We start from the raw sequence: 17,655 nt of genomic DNA, 5'->3' as shown, positions 1-17,655 counted from the left end.
AAAAGACATGAGGTCGAGGTCTTTATTGTATTGCATAACAGCCGCACCGCCCTTCAGAACGGAACAAACGCCTGCTTTGCGGCAAAATGTGATCCGCGTGGACTCACCATCCGCCTTTCCACTGGTAATACCAGTGGTATAACCAGCTCGGTTAGACTGCCGCGCTCGAAGTCTTTTTGATTAGACCAGTAGCACCAAGCGCTAACTATTTTACTATTTACTTAGTTACGTATTAACGATAATGTTTATCACCACTTCCTTGTTTACCAATAGTGATGTAATAAAAAACGAAATGTTGCCTAACTGGGTCCAACACATAAAATGGTATGAAAAAATACTGAACAACAGTTAAAGCACTAGTCTATTAATAGTCAGGCCGCTGTACAAATCGATAAGTCGTGTGGACACAAGGTCCGCGGTCCGGTCGACCTTCTAACAGACGATGGAACACCAATTAGCATATGTTTCGCAGGTTGCTGTACAACCGTGGAAACTCGCGTAATGTCTGACACAATATCTGCAAGGGCTCGTCGTACCAATGTAAAATTAAATTCAAAACATTGATTGCTACGCGAACCTAATGCTACCACACACTCACCTTGGAAGGGAGCCCCAAGTCTCAATGGTACTATTTAACGGCTTAACTTTAACGCTTTAAGCCGGCAGTGTTGTGATACCTACCCGTAGAGGCTCAAGATTCGCTCCACCACCAGTGAATAAAAAAATCAAATTAAAAACCTATTATTTTGGTATCAAACAATCTAACTGTTATTGTCGAATGCCAAAACAAATGACTACTGCTGATTCAAAACACAATCGCATTCCTCAGGAAAACCGGAAAACGAACTTGGCTGGTTTCGGGCTCTATGAACATTTAGGTGCTAACGCAAATTTAAAACTCAAGCTTTGAAAAACAAAACACAGTATGTAAACAATAAGCAATTCATACAATAACAATACAAAACGAAACGCATCTGAAGCAAATACCTCATTTTCACCACATCACATGAGAATCACCCATTTAGGAAACGCTAGGGATGGATTCTTCTGTTTATCAGGTTGTCGTTGCGCGACCTTCAGTGTTAGTCCTACGGCTCGTAATTAATCGAAAGATATACACCATGAAAGTGTTTTCAATTATAGCATTGTTTTAAATAAATCTATGTTCATTTATTAAAATTATTATTAGCGTAATTCCTAAATTGCCGCTTGTTACATACATAGTTTTTGACGGGATTTAACTACGAGAATGAGAACTCGATAGTTTTATGGATTCGCTATGGAATCACTATAAGTTTAATTACTATCACAGTCTATTGCATATATCTATCTATGACATCTAGATGCCCTTACAAAATAAATTGGCATCTTTGACGCAAGATACGAGTGCATTTAATAAGAGTGGGGTTTTTTATCAGTCGTGGTTAATAACATCGTACCTTCAGTTTTATAGGTTACTACGACTATTGGTTTTATAGAGCCATTATTCGTCGTGATTTAATTAATTACAATATATGGCGTTTGAATACTGAACATTCCTCAAACGGAATCCAGGTATAATTTATTAGTTTCATGTAAATACATACCTGAAATTGCTATTTTTATGCTCATGACGCGTATGTATTAATTATACTTACGTTACAGAGGCAGAAGGAAAATTTAGAATGGATTGGATTAAATTAGATCTAGTTTATATTAATTTCTTGACTCTTAAAAAAACCCGGTTTATCTTTACGTTTTTCATATACTCAATGGCCTAACGTATATGTAGACATTACCGGGACGGACTGGGCAATCGCTAGGTTCAGTCGGGTTGTTTTCTCAGCAAACTTTTTGGTTTTTTTTTTTATATACTTAATAAAAAAAAAATTACGCCGATATCGCTAGCACGAATTTTAAAATTAAGTAAGCCCTTATCACGATAAAATTCACGAATCCACAAAATCTTTGTTGTTTTCGATGTCAATGTATAGACATAATTAATGCGTAAAGTTTTCTTATGATGGATGACTAAGATTTTCGTTGGCAAAAATTTGTTTTTTTTATTAATGACCCTCCTTATATGCTTATCTATACAGAGTAACGTAAATTACCAAAAACGGTTTAATGACGTGTTTTTTTTTAATTAAATTTACGAAGACTATCTATACATCCTACAGTCGGAAAATGTAAAATCAAATTAACGGGATATTTTACGGTTAGGCTGAAACGTGCTGCGTAATTCTGTATTTCCGTTTCCTCCCTGAATATTAAATCTAGATCAAATATTTTTATGTACCTATTTAAATTTTGAACACGCTCGTATTAGCTTGGTATACATTATGTATGTATGTACGTATGTACTATATATTTGTTTTTATGTAACGGGTAACTTTGAATGTCATTTTCACTGAGTTCAAGGCATCCGATAATCTTGAAAATACACACATCAAGCACCAAGGAGAAACAATAATTTTATAAACTCACTCTAATACCAGTATCGACCTGATAAAAAAAAAAATATATAAGACAATAAACAAATAGTTTTAAAACGGCTTTTTTTATTTCAACTATTGGGAATCTTTTAAAATTTATTGCTTATCCTGTATCTAGAAGAATTTTTTTATCACCAACCAGAATAAAAGCAAACAAACCGGCGTAGCCATTGTCTGACTATATTGAAAAAACAAACGTTAAATTGGTTCAATTTGGGGGCGGATACAGTTGTACCTTCCGTGTCGAAAAATGCTTTTAAAATCTTTAAAGCAGTCATAGCCTCAAATTTCTAGAGCACAAATAAATAATGCATTATTGTGAGAAGTGAGACAGATAATATATCAATGGCATTCATTGATGCCAATAAGTTCAACCTCATGTTTGTGGTAGATTCCAGATGAACCATCAGCTTCACGGTCTATCTACAATACTAAAAAAGAACATTCTGAAACACTGAACAAAAAATGATTCATCTTATCACGGATTGAATCTTTATCATGTTTTTGAGAGGTCTCGTCTGATATCACGCTGCGATTGATTGTCATTAAATTATCTACAACATTTATTGTTGTTCGTGAACATGTTTGTTTTGTTCTATTGTCTAAAGTGTTGAGGAAGTGAAGGACAATTTATTTAATACAAAAAATGTATTATGTTTAGTGGTAGTAGGGCACATTACAAACAATCTAATTTATTGATTTCTGCGGCATATCATAAGCCTGCAAGTATCATCATCTTATGTATTCTGCCACAGAACATTCATGTGTTTTGGTTTGAAAATGTATCATACACCTTCCTGCAACACTACATTAAGTAAAATCGAAAATTTTAGCAATGATTATATTATTACATCGATACGTTTTTTGCATCTATTGCATATTGACTGAAAATATTGGAAATCACATGAATAAGTAAATTGAAAGGAGGCGAAAATGGAGTGAGCAGTGCCCAGTGCCACGACAGACTGATGTCATTGGTTCGGCAGGACCCCCAAACCAAACAGACATCTCACTCTAAGTCACAATAGAGGCAGACCACTACATCAATGGATGAACGGCAACAGGCTACAAGCCAGACATAAATCAATATATATAGTCCAAGCAGATGATAGTTTTGAAGAAGTTTGTATTCAAAAATATATATAAGAGGGCACAAATAGATAGTAGTATGTTGTGTGTAGTTGTGTTCATCTATTGCTTTATATGTAGCTTGTCCATCTATTGCTTTATATGAGATGAATTTAATTATAATTTTTCCATTTTCATCAAAACACAAATAAAGCACTAAAATGGCCTTTACACTATTTAAATGTCAAAATCTCAATCACATAATGTGTTAGGTGTTGAGATAAAGAAGAACCAGTGTCAATTAGCATACAGGGGTGATCTAATAATTCTAATAATAATCTCATCGAAACTCCTAAATAACTGGGATTTTATAAACCCCAACATCAGAACCACAATTGTTTGTGAGTTTGCATTTATGTTGTTGATTGTTTTTATGACTTTTTTCTTGGGGTGTTGGGTCTATATGTCACACATACCTAGGTAAGCTATTCAAAGATGTCTTATCTGAAAAAGGGTGTCACAGCCATTTACAATACATTGAAATAATTTACAATTTTAAATGTGCAGTTAGAAAGTTTAAATTTGGAAATGAGTGTTAAAATAGTCAAGAGTTGGAATTCACAGCTAAAAGAGAATTTTTGTATGAGCTATGATAACAAATAAAATGAAATGTTGCTTTGATATGATAAAACATGTACATGTACAACATTCAAGGTTACTGGACAGAGGTAACATCCAACTTGCACTGCAAGTATTCAACTTACACAATGTTTACACCAAAATATTTCTTCACCACAAACACTTCACAAGTAACACCACTAGTCTGAGCTGTGCACAGGTACGAACGACGAAACAGTAATATTATACTAGATATCATTCAATGATAATTTTTTATCACATCAACTACGATAAATTAGTACACAGAATCTTCTACGATCGCCGAACGTCACGGTACGACACAGAACACAACACGACCGCCGAAGCGGGTTTCTGCGGCCTAATTCACTCGGTTTAGTTTTTCACCGCTCGCTACGTCACAGTCGCGGTTGCAGCTCACGGTTTTTGTATCAATATTATGGCCCCTAGACGAGGTGAAGGCCTCAATGATTCGGATCACTCTAGAAAGTCAGGTCACATGAAATATTAAGAACTAAACTTACCAAAAATAGTTAAATCCGACTTTGACAACAAACGAAAACTTTCAAGTTAAATTGTTTTTATATTGGATATCGCATTATATTAATTAAAACGTCGAGTTATATTATAACAGTTGACTTACTTTATAATTTTGTTGTAAAATAATATACCGTTTACAAAACAGTTTTTGACGAATTGAAACTGTCAAGATTTAATTCATGACAAAATCAACAATATGTCCTCCAACAGGTCATCCGGTCAGCGACATTACTTATTAAATAAAAATGCAAAGTCATCAAATGTTCACGTACCTTTATACCTTGTAAATACTGGAAGGATTTAATTTCAGGGTAAATATAAACTTAAAAACTTTTTTTATTATAGGGGATAAACGTTTCACAATGAATCACGAGCGTCAAACTACGAAAACAAACAAAAACGTCAACTGTCAATGCATACCTTTTTAAAATATGTTTACGGCTATCATACTCGACTTTTTAGTTATCTTGGGTTAAAGTTTGTCTAGCACTGTTGGCCGTATGTTCGTGTATTTAAAGTTTGTAAGAAACTTTTCGGCGGGGAGGCAAGGTAACTGTATGGATTATTTTATTTTGTTAATTTAGTGTTGCTTCTAGTTTAAACGTATAATCATGGTAGATTATCAATCGTTTAGCATCTGTGAAAGTGCAGAAGTTGAAACCCGAAGTACAAAAGTCGAACGCGAACGAAATTACATGTAGATTTCAGTAAATTTCATTATTGGGTATCACTGTTCTGTCTGTTTCTAAAGCATAACAGTTAGAAAGCGTTCCGCTATGAAAGGTGGACTACATAGTCTATACAATACAAATGAGTCTTTGATTTTATGTTTTGTGATCGGTGGCAATATTAACGTAGTGCTCGGTGCGACACGATAATCTATTTAATGTGACCGCTGCTTATTACATATCCGACTCAAAGGACGAGGCAACGTAAAATTACATCGCGAAACATGACCTATCCGATCCTTTCACTCACGGTTACTTTCTTCATCAATCACGTCAATTGCGACGAAGTTTTCGATGATCGAATTAACTCATAGACACAACCCACTGCGTTTCTGGCCGGATATTCTCAATGAGTCGTGATTCTGATCGGGTAATAGATTTTGCAGCGGCACTGTTCTTGCTAGGGCTAGTGTTAGCAAATTTTCTCAGGTTGAATTTCTGAGCTCATCTACTTGTTTGCGCGTAGCTGAAATAGCCCCTTAGACACCAGCGAATAGACAACGAATTATAAAAAATAACAGGTGCGTATTGCTCGTCAACTTATCTAAATCTAATAGGAAGGAATGAAACCAAATTGAATCATCTGAAATTGCAATGAGATGAGATGAGGTGACGTCGAAATAGAATTGTGTGCGTATTTTTGAAAAAGATACCGCTAAGCCATGTCCTGCGATTTTGTTTTATTTTCTCACACCTGCCCATATACACATGCTAAAAGATTACTAACCCACTATTATTACGCATTTGACCAAAAAGAATAATTGGCTGTATGGATTTTGTTTCCTTTGCTTTCACCTTGTTCTATGTGTGAAACAAATAAAAAAATCAGCGCATTTGAAACGGCGGTTTCTGATCAATTCTGTTTCGCATTCAAATGTTTACAAAATTTTATGTGAAATTGCATTGTGTACATGAAAGATTTAATACAAAATGAATATAACGACTTTTTCTAACAATAATGTTCGTGGCGATGATAGTAGTCCTATTATTCGAGCTAAAACATTTGTAAGTAATTAACATGATTCAACGAATATATAGGTTATGTTTGAGTTAAGTTATTTTTTTTGTTTCTTACAGAATATACCAGAAAAATGTTTCAATAAGGGCGTAGGATGTGCGTGGAGGAGTGGTAACAAGTTTTCTATCTACCCACGCAGTCAAACTGTTTCGAAAACACCAAAAAATGATGTCGAAAACAAAATACTCAATATACGTCACGAGATTGTATTATTTCATCCGATTTTACGAAAACTGGTAAACGAATCCAATGGTACATATTTATCTCTGCAGAAACTCGTCGATTCTTCAAAAAATAATGACAATCACGTGGAATTATTAAAACTTTCACGACAATATCGTTCTATTATAAGAGTGTGCATTGAAAACTTGCAAGAAGCCCTTAATGATGCGAAAGACGGCAGCGACATGATCAATTTACAATCATACATTACAATATTTTATTCTGTTGAATGTATTTGGCATTTATGTGAGATCCTTTACATAGATAAGATTCCCGGAGACATTGTGTTGCCATACCTCCTAGAATGGGTTCGATTCCATTTTCCGTGCCATGAGCAGACTGCAGCGCAGTTGCTGGAGGCCTGTGAGCGAGGTTCAGAAGACCACGATGACTATTGGGATACTGTGATTGGCATGGTTGTGCAAGGGCGAGTAGATGTCGCCCGAGCTCTACTGAAATTAAATTCATTATCAGAAACAAATGAATTTAAGCTTGTTGATAATTCATTACGGAGTATGCCTGTTTATAGTGTGAGTATAAAAATGAAATATAATTTCTAAAGTCAAATTATCATTTAAATTCCTCACAAATAAAGGGAACAATTGATTTTCATTAAGTATTCCACAGTATAAATTAATTAAGAGCAAAAATTATACTTTGGATAGTTAAGAGACAATTTATCTGAACAATTCCATCACCATTTAGAGATGTTTGGAACATGCTAATAAGATATTTTATATGAATGTTTTTTCTTTATGAATGAAAGATTACTGGTGGCCCGGAGGCCTTTCCAGTTTCACCAGGACAGGTGGGCGAGTAAAGGCTCAGCCATATATGAACTTTACTCTTGTCTTATTAGATTTTTATGTCTAAACTACTGAATGACTGTTCACATGATATAGGTTATAGTCCACACATGTCAAACTTCAGCTGGAAAACTATTTTGGGAAAAACAATTAACACCATCAAAATTTATAAATTTATGTTATTATTAATTTATGTAACCATTGTGTCAGATCAAAGACTTCATTGTGGTTATGAAAAGTTGTATATTATTAAACAAATTTAACCTGGGATATCCTATAGCTAAAAGTTCGATCTTACCTCACATCTTGCCATAAACACTTTACATCTACATAACATGGATATAAAATTACAGATATATGGTGGTATATCAACTGGGGAGTTTACAGTAACTTGGAAGCATTGGCAGGCTGAATGCAGAGCTAAGGTTACTAGCAGAGTGTTGGCATCACAACCAAAACTTGAACTTATTATGAGAGTAAGTAAAGATGTGTGAATCAATTAAGTAACTGCATAAACTAGAAACTGTTCTTGTCCTCAAAATTCTTAGATTAAAGTGTATACCACCATCATCATCATTTACTACATTCAAAAAATTTGTAAAATTACCTATTTATCTATGCTAATTTCCCCGTTCTAAGCCAAATCAAATAGGAACATGGCAGATGCAAGCATACCTGTTGAATAACGGTAATAATAACAGCATAATATACAGCAAATAAGAACATTTAATTAATTTAATCAGTTAATCTATAACTTCAAAATAAATGAGTTATGATTTGAATATTGTGAAATGAATTTTTTTCTTAATTGAAAATGTTTTCAAGAATTATTTTTTTATATTATTAAGTGGTTCATTAATTAACACTAAGTCTTAAAATAGGCTTTAGGAAGATGAAGTGAGCTAATTAGGCTTATTTTTTATTATACTAAAACATTGTGTAATTCGTTTACTAATTTATACAATTTTGTCCCACAGTTAATCATAGGAGAATATTCAGCATTTGAGTCAATACGTAGCACATACACATCGTGGTTTGATATGTTGGGAGGCTACGTAATGTTCACAGCACCTTGGTCTAGGACTCATGAGTTGTCTGCTGCAGCATCGGCCTGTGCTGGAATGGGATCTATGCCCTCAGGCTCTAGGCTGGATAGGACTTTACGGGCATTGTTGGAAGGTGATATGCATCAAGTAAGTGACAGATGCCAGTAAGCTGGTAAAAAGATTAGTTAAATTTTTAATTAATTGGTACAGCCTGGCCATATACAAAGCACTGCGCAACCGGTGCAACCATTTGTGCAGAGATGCTAAAAGACTTTACTTTCACAAATCACTTGAAAATCGCAGCCCTGCTCATACTTGGAGATTCCTTAAATCTGTCGGCATTGGCAAAACTCCGGTCTCTTCTGTCAAGGATACTGACTTGTGCGCCCTCAATAAGCATTTTTCTCTCCCTCCTGTGTCACTCAGTGATTCGTCAAAGACGGCCACGTTGCTTAAGATTTCAAGTCTATCCGTACCCCGGATCCCTATTTTTGACTTAAGTCCAGTCTCGGTTGCTGATGTCCGTAATTCCTTTTTCTCCATCTCATCCACGGCTGTTGGAATTGATAACGTATGCTCTAAAATGATTGCCCTAATTCTTCCAACGGTAGCACCTATACTTACCCATATTTTCAATTTTTCCTTTACCTCTAGCAACTTTCCTGATTCTTGGAAACAAGCCTACGTTGTTCCTATCCCAAAAAGCCCCAATCCTATTTTGCCATCTCAGTTCCGGCCTATATCTATACTTCCTTTTCTTTCCAAAGTCCTTGAGCACATTGTCCACCGTCAGCTGTCGTCTTTTCTCCTCTCCCACAATCTTCTTAGCTCCTTCCAATCTGGTTTTCGCAAGGGCCACAGCACGGTTACAGCTCTTCTAAAAGTGACCGATGACATTCGCTGGGCCATGGAAAACAAACAACTAACTTTATTAGTGTTGTTAGATTTCAGCAGCGCTTTTAACTCTGTTGACTTCGATGTTCTGCTCGAAATACTCAAATCAAACAATATCTCCTCATCTGCTATTAACTGGTTTGATAGTTACCTTCGGGGGCGCTCGCAATGTGTCCGTCTTGACGAGATTTTCTCGGATTGGCAGAACGTCAGTGCGGGCGTTCCCCAAGGTGGTGTTCTTTCTCCTCTTCTGTTTTCTGTGTTTATAAACTCTGTCACTAGGCTTATATCTTCTAAATTCCACCTCTACGCAGACGATCTCCAGCTATATCGCCACTTCTCGGAGCCTGAAGTTGAATCGGCTATTGCTGCGATGAACAGTGATCTGAAGTCTATCAGTGAATGGGCAAAAGCCTACGGTCTGCACATTAATCCGGGAAAATCACAGGCTATCATTATAGGGGGTAAACAATTGCGCAGTAGACTCAGCGATCCTATACTCCCCCCAATTTATTTGGATGGGACTCAAATAACTCTAACCGATTCAGTTAAAAACCTGGGTGTTATTGTAGATCGACATCTTTCGTGGAGTTCTCACGTTGCTGAGATTAGTAGGAAGGTGCACTTTGCCTTGCACTCGTTGAGATGTCTGCAGGGCTTCTTACCTCAGCATACAAAAATATCTCTCGTCCAAGCTCTCATTCTACCCATAATTGATTACGCCGATGCCTGCTACTTGGATGCCACTGAGGAGCTCTCAAACAAGCTTGAGAGGATGCAAAATCTATGTATCCGTTTTATATACAATCTCAGAAAATTCGATCATGTTTCTCATTTTCGCAAAGAACTTAAATGGCTCCCTATACGCCTTCGTAGGAATACTCGAATATTATGTCTCCTATTCAATATCCTACATAAGCCCACTTCTCCCTTATATTTACGTGAGCGATTCTCTTTCATTCGTTCTCCTGATGCTCCCTGCAGGTCCAACCAACGTTCTGTTTTGTTATTCCCTTCCCACAAAACCAATTTCTATTCTCACTCCTTTACTGTGCACGCGGTCAGACTGTGGAATTCGTTGCCGGCTGACATCCGAGTTTGCAAGTCTGTTTCCGTTTTTAAATACAAGGTCAAACAATTTTATCTATCATCAACCGAATGATCATGGTTCTATACTCTTCGCATATACGAGTGTTACTGTGTTACTTTTAATATTTGCTATGTGTATGTGCTATAATTCTCATGTTGTATTTGTTATTTTAGTTATGTGTTCTACACACACTTATCACTTTTTATTATTATTCTCATTATCCTCTCGCAGGTCTGCTGGAAGAGATTTCTCAAAGAAATAAGCAGTGCCTTTGTACATAATTTTCCTATTACTCTGTACTGTGTCTTGTTTTCTGTGTGTACATAAATAAATAAATAAAATAAATAAATAAATTTTAAATGGTGTAATTAATATTAATAGACAAACCTGAGCAGTTAGCTTAATACATCTATTTACAGCACAAATAAGTGAATAATTGCCCTCAATTTGGCAATACAAAGGTAGAACAAATTTTAAATCTCAAGATTAAAAAATACAATTGAGTTAACTAAAAATTGGATTTACCCAATTGACATTTCCAGGTAATTCATGAAATCCAGCATATAACAGATAATGGATGGTTTGCAACACATCTATCAGACATATTGTATCATTGTGGAAAATTAAAAGTATTGGATAAACACCAAAATAAGTGAGTAGGATTTGAGAATTTTCTGTTTTATTGTCTCTTACTTTTTGAAGTCCTTGTGGCCTGCGAGAGATGACATGCGTTGTGTTTGCATCGAGCCATACTATGGTGCCAGTTATTGAATCTTGCAGGCTGTTATCAATTTGTCTGTACTCAACAAATGTTCACGATTGACTTCAACAGTGAAGGAATAACATTGTTTATTGCATAGTTACTGGTGGCAGGGCACCTTGTAAGTTAGCATGGGTAGGTGCCACTGCTTTTCCCGTTTTTGCTGTGAAACAGTAATACGTTTCGGTTTTAAGAATGGGGCATACTGAGAAACTGATTTAGAATTAATATCTTAAGGCGGGTGGCCGCATTTACGTTGTTGAGGTCTCTGGACTCCGGTGACCACTTAACGCCAGGTGGGCTGTAGGCTCGTCCACCAATCTTAGCAATAAATAAATATCAATATAAAAAAAACTATTTAACCTCATTGATGTTGAGGTTTCGATTGTGTTCAAACCATCTTTAAAACTAATCATGAATAATCATCCAATCATAATTAATCATTTTTTAATATTTGATTGTGTCAACTTTTAGTTAAAAAGTATTAATCAATCTTGAAATATGTGGCAGTATTGCATTCATTGTGTATCATTGTTCATCCTATAGGTAAAAGTTACCACAAGCAGGGCCTGTGAGCCTAGCTATCTTCACTTATAAATGAAAATAAGTGTCACATTTTTTTACTGCAATCTCATTTTTTTCTCCAGAAGAAGAACATTCATGCTTAATTTGAGTAATAATATTATTTTTATAGTGTAACTCAACGTCTCCGAGACAGTTTAATTCTTGAATATGGAACCTTGATAATGGAGCACAAGTCACTCTGGTCCGTCGGACTATCCTACCTTGCTTCATGTCCCCCTGAAGGTCTATGCCGAGCTCATTTGTTGCTAGAGAGGATTCCGATCAATACTCATGCCAAAGCTATGAGGGTTGTTGCTGAAGCTAATAAATATGGACTTTTGGAAGTTGGTAAGTACATGAAGTATTACTATGAATTTAATTTGAATGTGGCAGTCTTTCGTGCCTATGGTATATAATATATGATTTCCAAATGGAATTCTTAAGAAATTATTTGATAAAAACCAGGAAGGAGTAGTATTATGAAAATAAAAAAAATGGGAAAGCTGCTTCATAGTTAATTTGAACTCTGATAACCATTAATAAGTTAAATTAACTAGTAACTCCTACGAGACCGTTTCCAATATGCAGCATGAGTTTGTTGATGAATTGTGTGGTGGTTGGTTGCAGGCGAGGGCGTGTGGCGCGTGTTGTCGGGGCGGCACAGCGCGGCGGGGCGGGACGGCGCGGCGCTGAGCGCGGCGGTGCGCGGCGGCGCGGCGGGGCGGGCGGGGCGCTGCGCCGGGGCCGCGCTGCGCCACTACTGCCGCACCGGCTGCCTGCCCGCGCCGGACCTGCTGCTCACCGCCGGACCGGCGCTGCTCATTGACGACACTCTACTCTTCTTAGGTATGCAGCTACTTGAATATGGCGGATCCTAATGAAGGTTATAATGTTCACAGAGTGACTCTACATTTTTTGTTTGTGTAGACGGATGACAGAACCTTTGGCCCACCTGTATAACTTGATTACCAGAACATGTCTATGAAGTCGTCATAATTAATGCACCCACGTCAAGACATGAGGTGGAAGTCTCGATTGTAATGTATGACAGTCGTCCAATACTTCAAACCAGCCAGTACAATAACTACCTAAAGAATATTATGTTTTCATAAAAACTTCTTGTATCAAAATGTTGTCTGAATGTTAGTAAGAAGTTTGGGCTGTTACTCTCTCTTCTGGTCGTTCCCTCAATGCTGAGGATCGTGACTGTATGTCAACCTTCACTCGGTCCGGTTCTGCGCCATATGTACCGCTCCCCGTATCCGGTCTCCAGTCACCTCCTTGAGTTGGTCCACCCATCTAGCCGGCGCTCTTCCTCTAGCGCGCTTTCCCTCCATTTGTCCGAGAATTGTGAGTTTCTCCAGGCTGTGCAATGGAGATCTCATTATGTGCCCAAAGAAACTCCGGATCCTTTCCTGGCACATAGTCAGCAGGCGCTTGGTGACCTTCAGCTCTTGGAGGATGGAGACATTGGTTCTCATAGCTGTCCAAGGAATGCGTAGCAGCTTTTTCCAGCACATTTCAAAGGCATCGATTTTTTTTTTTTATTCCTTAGATGGATGGACGAGCTCACAGCCCACCTGGTGTTAAGTGGTTACTGTAGCCCATAGACATCTACAACGTAAATGCGCCACCCACCTCGAGATATAAGTTCTAAGGTCTCAGTATAGTTACAACGGCTGCCCCACCCTTCGAACCGAAACGCATTACTGCTTCAAGGCGGAAATAGGCGGGGTGGTGGTACCTACCCGTGCGGACTCCCAAGAGGTCCTACCACCAGTGATCTACTAGTTACTAGTGTTTTTTTATAAATTTTTAACAAAATTTTTAACAATAGTATCAGTGTATTATTTATACCATGCCAACACATTGATTTGCCATTATGATTAGTCAAACTAAAACTTACCACTCCCATCTTTTTGAAAAAATTCTATTTGTAGGTAAATATTGTGAATTTCACCGCATGTACAAGAATAAAGAGTTCCGAAAAGCCGCACAGCTCCTCATATCGCTCATCACATCTAAAATAGCCCCGGATTTGTAAGTAACAACTAAGCTGGTTTCATTTTTAGTATGTCGTCATGTATTAGTGCTTTTTGTTAATGTTAATTCTTGTATTCAGCAAAATATGCGATAATAAGACTCAATAATATATATAATAATAATATGGAGTACTTCATTCTGAAGTAAACAATATAAGACTTTATTGTGTTCTCTGTGATAAGAAAACAACATTTAAAGCCCTTAATCTCTTTCAAAATTAATATTAAAAATTAAACGATAAACAGCATTAATAAACTGTACACAACTTTGCTCTCTTTTTACTGAATGACCGACTTCACTCCATGACACTGAGTGACATTGAAGAAATATTCTTATAATATCTTATTTTGTATTTTAGTTTCTGGGAAACCTTACTGCTAGATGCTCTACCGCTATTGGAATCTGACGAGGCCATGTTCACGGCAGATGACACATACGATATGATGCTGTGCCTTGAGCTACGAGCCCAGAACTTCAACCGAGAGAAAGCGGAACTCCTCAGATTGGCTTTACTTAGGAACCTGGCACGGACTGCACTAGCCGAGAAACCTGAAGAAAGTACTCAGTGATAAAGTGCTATGTGTGTTGAGTGATGCGTCTACTGTCGATTGATGCTGATCAATCTGGGAAGCTGAGTCTCAGTAAAACAGCAAGAGTTGATAGAGAATTTAAGTTCTCATTCATTTGTTATCTTACACCATAACTTTAACAGGTTTTATGAGATTAAACCATTAATGTCAATGACTTGTGACATCTTAGAACTTTAAATCTGAAATGGTATAGAAACTGACTTCAGGACATTTTATTAAGTATAATTACTGCTCACGACAGTGATAGCATAATATTGTTTATACCATTTCTAAAATTCTCTACCGTAAAGCATAATGGTGTGATGATATTGCAGCAAACTTTGTACCTATAAATTATTTATTTATGATATATCTCTGTGTAATGGAGTTAAGCGAACCGTTTCAAGGTCAAACGTTCAACAATAAAAAACATAAATGGAGAATTGAAAGAATGTTTATTTGAAATAGTATGTGATGTAATAATTTTTATAATTAAAATGCCATGCTCGTGTTTTGATACTACAGAAAAATAGAGACATTGTTGAGGTCACAATGTCTCATAATGTATGGTTTGTACACAAGACTATGTTTTCTATTGATTTCTTGTTACCGAGGGCCAAGCTTCCGTTGAAGTCAGCAAAATCTATTGTAAATTTATGCTTAAAAACTATAGACTAATTTAGTAAAATTAAAATGTGAGTGTTCAAAGTTGTGTGTAAAATTGAACTTGATGTTATAACAAGAAAATAAAGTATTTTTGTAATTTATAATGTTGTTTATTTACATCTTTTTAATTCAGAAAATAATCAGGTGGCATCATATATTTTGTTTACCCAGCTACATTTGACCACAGCTACGTACAGGTTCTATAAATGTATACTTATATGAAACTAGGAAAAACAAGGGAATCAATATGCAAAATATAGGTTTGTATTTACGAAGTTGTTACACAATTACTGGTCATTTGAAAGTAATTTATGTCTCGCTGGCAATACATTTTAAATTCAAATGAATTTTATAATATTAAAAATATGGAGTTCTATTTTCGGCACATAAGCCTCTCTAAATGTACAGCAGTGAGCTCAATCCTCGGCTTCTCTCATGCACTCCTCTCAAGTGTGAAATGTATGGAATTACCAAAATATTTTTCTAAATATATACATCAACGATCAATCGATATATTACTGGTGGTAGGAACTCTTCAGTCCGCGCGGACAGGTACCACCACCCTGCCTATTTCTGCCGTGAAGCAGTAATGCGTTTCGGTTTGAAGGGTGGGGCAGCCGTTGTAACTATACTGAGACCTTAGAACTTATATCTCAAGGTGGGTGGCGCATTTACGTTGTAGATGTCTATGGGCTCCAGTAACTACTTAACACCAGGAGGGCTGTGAGCACGTCCAATCATTAAAGAAAAAAAAATTAATTAAGTGCCACTTGATGATCTACATCAATAAATAAAATTTTGGTAACATAATCTGTTCATATTGGGAATTGGAACACAGAGCCCCTGGATCCAGATGCTTGGGGCTAACCAGTGTACCACTGTATGGGTCTGAAGTAATGATGAGATGATGAGATATATTATGCCTTAGATATGGGACAATGTCTCCATAAAGCAAACACCTTTTATTATAAATATGTAATAATGATACTAAACATGAAACATAGTTGATTTAAAACTACTAAGTGGTTTCAATGTATAGTTTGAGCCTTGAGCAGTAACTATAGATCAGTCCGGTAAAGGTTGTGCAGAAAATAATTAAATACAAAATGAAAACCAAACTTTATTTATGTAATAATACTGATGTGAAGAATGCAACATTTCTGTAAATAAAACTGGTTACAAATAACACTATATTTTTCAAATATAATATATCGATTATTAAAATGTATTTATTTAAGTTATGAACATTCATGATTATTTTTATTATTTTGTTTTTAGCAATCAAACTCAATTAATAAAATAGTTCAATTTTTTGTACTACAGGCCTTATTGGTCACATACCGACATTTCTTAAAATACAAAAAGAATATTAATAATTATTAGTGACCAGCTTGGTAGTGCAGTAGTTAATAGCACTTTTTGATAGGTATTCAAATTTCCAGCTTTCTAGAGTAGTACCTTTTAATCATGACTAACTTTTTAATCATTTTTAATATTTGAATGGCAGGATTAATACAATTACAATCAAAAGTGCAAAAGTAATTTAAAATTATCTTAATTTTAAATATGTATCACAAATGTAAATCACAATGATCAGCAAATAATTAGCAATACATTTTACAAATTTCTATTATAAAATTCTTCCATAGACTTCAGCTCTTCAATATGATAATTCAATATTGTATTAAGATCTTTGTAATGAAATCTACCATAAAACAGTTGTCCCTTCAGCATATAGGGAAACCAAATTCTATCATCAGGCCACATGTTATCAAAAGGGATGTTATTGCAAGGAAACCATTTCGGTAACATTTCTTCGGTCTCTCTAGGAATTCCTTCAAACAATTTCGAACCAAATACTCTGACTTCCATCATAGTTTTATCCCCTTCAAAAGTAAATTCTAAATGTCCGATGTTCTTTAAATCTGTCGTTTTTACCCTAATACAGCATTCTTCTTGTAATTCTCTTGAAGCGGCCTCAACTATTGTTTCGTTCGGCTCCAATTTACCGCCAAAACCATTCCATTTGTTGACGCCAAACCCGCGCTTTTTAAGACCCAAAAGTATTTGTTGGTCTTTCGAGATGAAGACTAGAGTGTATACTTTCTTTAGAAGCATTGCTGGTGTGATTTGTAAATTTTTAATTCAAATCACTTAATTTACTCTTTCGTTAGAAACAACGAATTCGTGAATTTTCCTATCCAACAAAACATGTATTTATATTAAACACAATCATAACATAAAATAAGTTATATTAAATTATTTTAAAACTAATTTAAGTTATTATTTATTTAAAATTAATACATGTTACATAATTTAATTTATTTAAGTTATTTTAAATAACGTTCTCATTACAGTATAGTGGTACACAAAACTTTGATGTTTTTTATCATATATTAAGTGTATAATCTATGTTTTTATCTGTTCCTTTAGACAGGCAAAGGGAATGTAACCCATTTGACAAAATGTTTATAAAACACAATAAATGCCAAAGCCACTTCTGTTAAAATGAAAAGTAAATTGGAATGGAA

General features: G+C 35.8%; 3 protein-coding genes and 1 long non-coding RNA gene across 8 annotated transcripts in view; 1 reads left to right on the top strand and 3 right to left on the bottom strand.

The window, feature by feature from the left end:
* Nucleotides 1-5,151, bottom strand: part of LOC101740327 (epsin-1) — a 28,921-nt gene extending 23,770 nt beyond the window's left edge. For 2 of the 5 annotated variants that reach the window (XM_062673229.1, XM_021348670.3), the window contains exon 1: nucleotides 4,991-5,151. The gene's annotated coding sequence lies outside the window, so the exon portion shown is untranslated. Of the gene's footprint in view, nucleotides 1-4,306; nucleotides 4,593-4,702 lie in introns of those variants that run through there. The other 3 variants (XM_062673231.1, XM_062673232.1, XM_062673228.1) reach the window with 3 other exon arrangements.
* A 1,112-nt stretch (nucleotides 5,152-6,263) lies between these two features.
* LOC101739405 (nuclear pore complex protein Nup85) lies at nucleotides 6,264-15,228 on the top strand. Its single transcript, XM_004927147.5, has 9 exons — nucleotides 6,264-6,451; nucleotides 6,524-7,216; nucleotides 7,846-7,968; nucleotides 8,470-8,685; nucleotides 11,065-11,174; nucleotides 11,977-12,194; nucleotides 12,474-12,692; nucleotides 13,787-13,886; nucleotides 14,248-15,228. Exons 1-9 carry the CDS (start codon nucleotides 6,377-6,379, stop codon nucleotides 14,456-14,458), a joined length of 1,965 nt encoding a protein of 654 aa, XP_004927204.2. The 5' UTR covers nucleotides 6,264-6,376; the 3' UTR covers nucleotides 14,459-15,228.
* Nucleotides 9,067-11,038, bottom strand: LOC134200403 (uncharacterized). Its single transcript, XR_009975303.1, has 2 exons — nucleotides 9,584-11,038; nucleotides 9,067-9,438 (listed from the first exon to the last, which is right to left on the bottom strand). It is a non-coding gene; the product is annotated as an uncharacterized LOC134200403 (long non-coding RNA).
* A 1,003-nt stretch (nucleotides 15,229-16,231) lies between the features above and the next one.
* LOC101739539 (oxidized purine nucleoside triphosphate hydrolase) lies at nucleotides 16,232-17,393 on the bottom strand. The gene has a single exon (XM_004927148.4). The coding sequence runs from the start codon at nucleotides 17,240-17,242 to the stop codon at nucleotides 16,742-16,744; it is 501 nt and encodes a 166-aa protein (XP_004927205.1). The 5' UTR covers nucleotides 17,243-17,393; the 3' UTR covers nucleotides 16,232-16,741.
* Nucleotides 17,394-17,655: the final 262 nt, after the last annotated feature.

The sequence above is a fragment of the Bombyx mori genome, chromosome 17 (genome assembly GCF_030269925.1).
Source record: "Bombyx mori chromosome 17, ASM3026992v2".
Classification (NCBI taxonomy): Eukaryota; Metazoa; Arthropoda; class Insecta; order Lepidoptera; family Bombycidae; genus Bombyx; species Bombyx mori.
Note: the sequence above shows the minus strand (reverse complement) of the source record. Positions and strands in the feature narration are given on the sequence as shown.